The 6,241-nt window shown below is 34.2% G+C and overlaps 1 protein-coding gene across 1 annotated transcript; it reads right to left on the bottom strand.

Annotated features, from left to right (window-relative positions):
- Positions 1 to 1,195: 1,195 nt before the first annotated feature.
- Positions 1,196 to 5,134, bottom strand: LOC126705648 (uncharacterized). Its single transcript, XM_050404755.1, has 7 exons — positions 4,130 to 5,134; positions 3,681 to 3,752; positions 3,415 to 3,564; positions 3,140 to 3,298; positions 2,865 to 3,023; positions 2,319 to 2,435; positions 1,196 to 1,930 (listed from the first exon to the last, which is right to left on the bottom strand). The coding sequence occupies exons 1-7, from the start codon at positions 5,132 to 5,134 to the stop codon at positions 1,196 to 1,198; spliced, it is 2,397 nt and encodes a 798-aa protein (XP_050260712.1).
- Between the last annotated feature and the right edge of the window lie 1,107 nt (positions 5,135 to 6,241).

The raw sequence follows: 6,241 nt of genomic DNA, 5'->3' as shown, positions 1-6,241 counted from the left end.
TTGCAACTGATTGAGAGAGAGAAAACCATTTCATCATTTGCAAAATTAGAAAAACAAAAACGAAAGATCTATTGCAGATCTGAAAGTTTCAAAACGATACATTTTTTTTTGAAAGAAACAAACTAGAGAAAAGAAGGGTGGGAAGGTGAGGAATTGAGTACGCGCGGAGCTCCTGAGCTGCTTCCATCTGGAAGAATGTGGGCTGACCTCCTTGCCCTCCTAAATTCCTAACATTTTATCATTCTCTCTCTCTCTCTCTCTCATTGTGTTTGTTTGTTTGTTTATTTATTTATTTATTTTTTTGTTATGGGATTTGTCATTATGGCCGTTTTTCTCTTCTAAAATTCTCAAAGGGATGAAGAGTTATGTTGTATTTGTACTTTCCCGTAATTAACAGTACCAAACTGAATGAGAGAGAAAATGCATCTAATGGTTGTAGAGATGTGGTCCAAATCTATCAAAAATGTTACTGAGAAAATATTCTAAAGATAATAGGGAAATTCTTTATGAGTTAAAAGGTGTGATGCCCTGTTCGTTTTTGATTTTTAGTTTTGTAGATGATTACAGTCTTTACAGATTTGAAACTGTTTCTACTTCCTTCTTGTCTCTTGAAACTAAAAGGTGTGATGTTCTGTTCGTTTTTGTCTCTCTCTCTCAGTCGGTTGCAAACTTGCAATTGGTTTTGCAAAATGTTTTTTACTTGTGCATGTCACGTGAATTAGAGTAGAACGTTATTAAACGGAGAGACTAACAAAAGAAACTATTTGGCACATAGGTATCAAATTGGCCAAAATAAAAGTTCATTGAGTCAAATAGCCACTCTCAAAATTTAGGGGGGTGTTAGGGCATTTTTCCTGAAATAATGTGTTAAATTTGTTAGCTAAATAAGGATAAATTAATTGCAAAATTTAATTAGGGCCTAATCTTTTGGTACAAAACACTTGTCATAGAAATCAATTGTTTTTGGTTTAAAGCCCCAAATCAGAAATTAGAAGAGGCATGAGAAGCCAAAAATAAAATTTCAGAATAACAACTAAAAGAACATTCATAATTTTTCCATTGTCAAACACGATAACAATTTATTAAATGCTAATGACAAATTCCAAAATTAAATTCTATTTTGAAAGACAAAAATGAAAGTTCCCAACTACTAGAAACAAGATTAAAAAGAACGTTCTTCCTCTAAAAAAAAAGATTAAAAAGAACGTTGAGTCTTGAAATGTTGAATGATGTCCTCCTCCTCGTGCAGCATGGTCAACACTGACTGAAGCAACCTCTTCATCATCATTTGCTCTTGCTCAGACACACTGTAATCTGATGGTAAATATAAATTCCTTAAATTACCAACCTCATTCATTTGCTTTTTCATGCAATCTAATAAGGCATTGAGTAATTCCCCAAAGCTCATACTATCAAGCACAATTTGCCTAGGACTTGAGAGGATATTGGGATTAAGCAGGAAATCTTTCAACCCTTCTAGATGTGTGGCGTTCCTTATTTTAGTATGATGTTCTATGACGTTTCTTATTTCATTACGATATTCTGTGATGTTCCTTATTTCATCATCCAGGAAGGCATTCATATCTTTCACCCTAGTTGAAAGCTGAGAGATCTCAGGTATCTTTTGCTTTAACTTTTCATCCCAATTTCTCAGCCAATTCCTTTGAAAAATTAGACTTAGATCATCAGTATAGTCCATAGTAATAGCCTCATTGGTCTCACTGGCACTAGGACTCGGAGTTGACTCAGTGGCTGGTCTAGAAGGTCGAGAGTGAGGACCCTCCTCATTTACCTGTCCATTGCCACTAGGACACTTAATTACTAGAGTTGGCTCATGTTGTAATTGAGAAGGTCGAGATGGAGGAATCCTAGCACGACCAACTCCAATCCGCTGAGTAGCCCTGCGAACCGTATCATAAGTCTCAATATCCTGCATTTAAAAACCAAAAAAAAAGTAGCAAAATTAGAACTTGTTATTATTGTTATTATTATTTTATATTTTTTGATGTATGGAAATCGTTATCTCTAATCTAATGAAGCCGATTTTGAAAAACTAAAAGAACTCCACAAAACAAATTTGTAGAATAGTATTTAACTCACAATTTACACTTTGTTATAGATAAAATTCATAGCTCTACAAACCCACACACAGGATGATCATAAGCTCAAAATGTTAGTAAGATAATTTCTATTGGTCCATTTTATCATAGACCTCAAATAACACTTCCTCACCTCTTGTAAGAGCTTGTTGTGACGATGAGTTCAAATATAAAGTTCAAAATTTCAAATGTAATGGAAGCTCAAAAGTATGGATTTACCAGAGTTGACCCAGGGGGTGGTTGAAAAGGTTGAGATTGAGTACCCTCATTTACATGTCCATTGTCACTAGGAACCGATTGAGAAACCCTACCAACTATACCATAAGTCTCAATATTCTGCATTTAACAACCAAAAAGAAGGTAGCAAATTAGAACTCGTTATTTAGTATTATTATTATTTTTAATAAATGCCATAATCTAGTGAAACCAAATTTGACAAACTAAATGAACCCCACAAAACAAATATTAGATTACATTGTAGAATATGATTTAACTTGTTGTGGTCTAAAGCATTCAAAATAGACCCCAAAATCTTATTATGACCATTATGTATAATTAAGGCTTCGTCATTGATTAAAATTCATAGCTATACAAACCCACACACACAATGATCATATGCTCAAAATGTTATTAAGGTACTTTCTGTTGCTCCATTTTGTCATAGACCAAGCTCAAATAACACTTTCTTTTCTTGTAAGAGCTTGTGAGTTCAAATATAAAGTACAAAATTTTAAATGCAATGGAAACTCGAAAGTATAAATTTACCTGAGTTGACCCATTGGGTGGTTCAAAAAGTTGAGACTGAGTATCCTCATTTACATGTCCATTGACACTAGGACTTACATTTACATGAGTTGACTCATTGATTGTTTGAAAATGTTGAGGTTGAGTAACCCTATCAATTGTTCCATCAATCCCAATATTCTGCATTTAACAACCACACAGAATGTACCATCAATCTTAATATTATTTTTGACAATGAATTCAAACATAAAGTTCAAAATTTTAAATGCAATGGAAAATCAAAAGTATAGATTTACCTGAGTTGAGCCATTGGGTGGTTCAGCAATTTCAGATTGAATACCCACATTTACATGTCCATTGGCACTAGGACCAACATTTACATGAGTTGACTCATTGATTGTTTGAAAATGTTGAGGTTGAGTAACCCTATCAATTGTTCCATCAGTCCCAATATTCTGCATTTAACAACCACACAGAATGTACCATCAATCTTGATATTATTTTTGACAATGAATGCAAATATAAAGTTCAAAATTTTAAATGCAATGGAAACTCAAAAGTATAGATTTACCTGAGTTGAGCCATTGGGTGGTTCAACAATTTCAGACTGAATACCCACATTTACATGTCCATTGGCACTAGGACCTACATTTGCTTGAGTTGACTCATTGATTGTTTGAAATTGAGTAACCCTATCAATTGTAGCAACAGACTCAATATTCTACATTTAACAACCACAAAGAATGTACCATCAGTCTCAATATTATTTTTGACAATGAGTTCAAATATAAAGTTCAAAATTTTTAAATACAATAGAAACTCAAAGTATAGATTTACCTGAGTGGAATTAGCGTGTACTACTCTACTTCGCTTAGTTGCCCTATGAACCATACCATCAGCCTCAATATTCTGCATTTAACAACCAAAAAGAAAGTAGCAGAATTAGAACTTATTATTATTATTTTCTTATTTTTTGTTGGATGGAACTCGTGTTACCTCTAATACAGAGAAACCAAATTTGACAAACTAAATGAACCTTACTTAAAAAAATATTAAATAACATTGTAAAATAGGATTCAACTCTTGAGTTAAAGCATTCAAAATATAAATCTAATTAAAACCCTCACATATAATTTGAGACTCTAATAAAAAGTCATAGCTATGCAAATACACATATAGGTTATCATAAGGTCATGCTCCATTTTGTTATAAATCAAGTTCAAATAGCACGTTTAATATAGAGTTCAAAATTTTAAATGCAAAGTAAACTCAAAAGTATAGATTACCTCAGTGTGTGCATGAGAAGGTACTCGAATCTGCATGGTAACCCTTCTATCATCAACTCCACCACTTGATTTTAATAAGCCTAACGTTTCATCAAATTTGCCCAAAGTAATATTGGGTTCACTAATCTCCCTAACCTTGCCTTCAACCTCATTCACCAGTTTTTTGAGACAAACCTCACTATTCCTACGATTCTCGAAAAATGGGTAACATAGCAAATCTTCGGTTGTGGGCCTGCTTTCAGGATTTGGACTCAAGCAACTTTTCACTACTTCACAGAATTTTTCGGACAATTTTCTTGGATTTGTAATATAATTCTCATACCCATCTGGTAATTCAATCCTTTCTCTAATTTGTTGTAGCAAAGGCTTTGAATTAGGGAGACAAGTTATAGGAGGACCACCATGAAATAATTCTAATGCGCAAATTCCAAAACTCCATATATCAGCCTTAGCATTGTCATTATTACGTTGTCGTCGTGAGTTTCTTGCCTCTGGTGCAATCCAATATAACACTGACTTTTTGCTTTTTACGTACTTGGAACTTGAGCTCGAGGTACCAAAGTCAGAGATTTTAACTGATCCATTCGAGTCTATCAAAATATTAGATAGCTTCAAGTTTTTGTGAAATATATTCTGTCTGTGAAGAAAAGACAATGCCGTTAGAGTTGGTTTCAAAATAATGGCAATCTGTCGCTCGTTTAACCTATGAGGCAAATAATCTTTTATCAATGATAAAGAATACATCAATGGCAATATCACCCAAATACAATCATTAGATCTAAAGAAACAGTAGGCAGTAAGAATGTTTTCATGTGAGACTTCTCTTGCATCACGTAAACCACTCTCCAAATTTGAACCCGATTTTTCAAGATGAATTATTTTGATTGCCACCACAGTGTTCAAATACTTGGCCTTGTAAACCGTGGAACTAGCACTGCTAGAAATTATACTAATCAATTTGTAGGAATGAGAAGTTGATGGATATTGGACCTCTCGATCAGCCATGGTAGAGAAGAAGAAAATATAGCAGTTCTTGAGGGTTGAAAAACAAGAATCTTCAAGAAAAAAAAAAAAAAAGTGAACCTCTTGTTTAGCAGTAGAGCAAGAAGAATAAACCTAACGTATGAAATCTGAGGGTGGTGTCCTGCTGGGGTGGGTATTTATTTGCATTGGCGCTAAGTCGGCCTCATTAAAAAAAGTCGGTTACTTATAAATTGTACTAGTAATATGTGGGTTCCGACTCTGTATCTGATTCCGATTCCGATTTCGATTTCGATTTCTTTTCCTTGGCTTAAAGCTCACGGCAATAACCAAAGCAAGCCTCTGCTTAATTCTGTGCATTGCTTATTGGTCTCTTGGTTCTCTTTGTTTAGTTTGTATTTCGTAATTCTTCTCCTATTGGGTTTTCTTTTTTGAGTTTTTCTCTCCTTCCTTAGTTTCTCTGTTCGGCCTTTCATAGCTTCTTGTCAGGGAAAGAGTAAGTTCCTAACGGTAACTACAAAACGATGCCGTTTTAGAGTTATGTTTAATTCTGTCTTTGTAGTATACTCGAGTAACCTACTTAATGCTATAGTGCTATGATCTTGTTCGTATGACTTTATGTTTCCTTGGTTATGCAGTCCTGAAGGTGTCAAATTAGTGGAATTGCAAAGTTTTTATGCGATTTATTTTAACAATTCTACCAAACTATCTTGGCAACTTTGATTGCTAACCTGTTAGAATACTGTGGGATAGGCATTGGATTATGAGGTTCAGTGCTACCTGTTGTGGAACACTAGGCATGTTAGCAATCTAAGTTGCCAGGATAGTTAGTTGACTTATTATGTAGTCTGTAGTCCTAAAGGACTCAATGATACTTTCTATCTTTATTTTCCCATACTTTTTTCCTTTTTGGTGTGGGGAGCCATTGCTTATGACAGTATTTTGTATACTCTAAACTGCATCTGGTTTGTTTCTCATCTTTTATTAAAAAACTGCATGTGGTTTGGTTGGGGGGTTGTTTAAGTTGCTGTTACATTATGGGCAGAAATACACATTTGAGTTCGTGTTATTGGCGTAGGATAGGACTTGTATTTTGAAGTTGCATTTTATATCAAAACTGAAAATTTTGAG

This window comes from Quercus robur, chromosome 2 (genome assembly GCF_932294415.1).
Source record: "Quercus robur chromosome 2, dhQueRobu3.1, whole genome shotgun sequence".
Classification (NCBI taxonomy): Eukaryota; Viridiplantae; Streptophyta; class Magnoliopsida; order Fagales; family Fagaceae; genus Quercus; species Quercus robur.
This window is presented reverse-complemented; position numbering and strand designations above follow the sequence as displayed.

Coding starts and splice junctions, on each gene's coding strand:
- LOC126705648 (XM_050404755.1), bottom strand. CDS start 5,134: ATGGCTGATCGAGAGGTCCAATATCCATCAACTTCTCATTCCTACAAA. Junction 3,565..3,680: donor TACACGCTAATTCCACTCAG/GTAAATCTATAC, acceptor TGTTAAATGTAG/AATATTGAGTCTGTTGCTAC. Junction 3,299..3,414: donor CACCCAATGGCTCAACTCAG/GTAAATCTATAC, acceptor TGTTAAATGCAG/AATATTGGGACTGATGGAAC.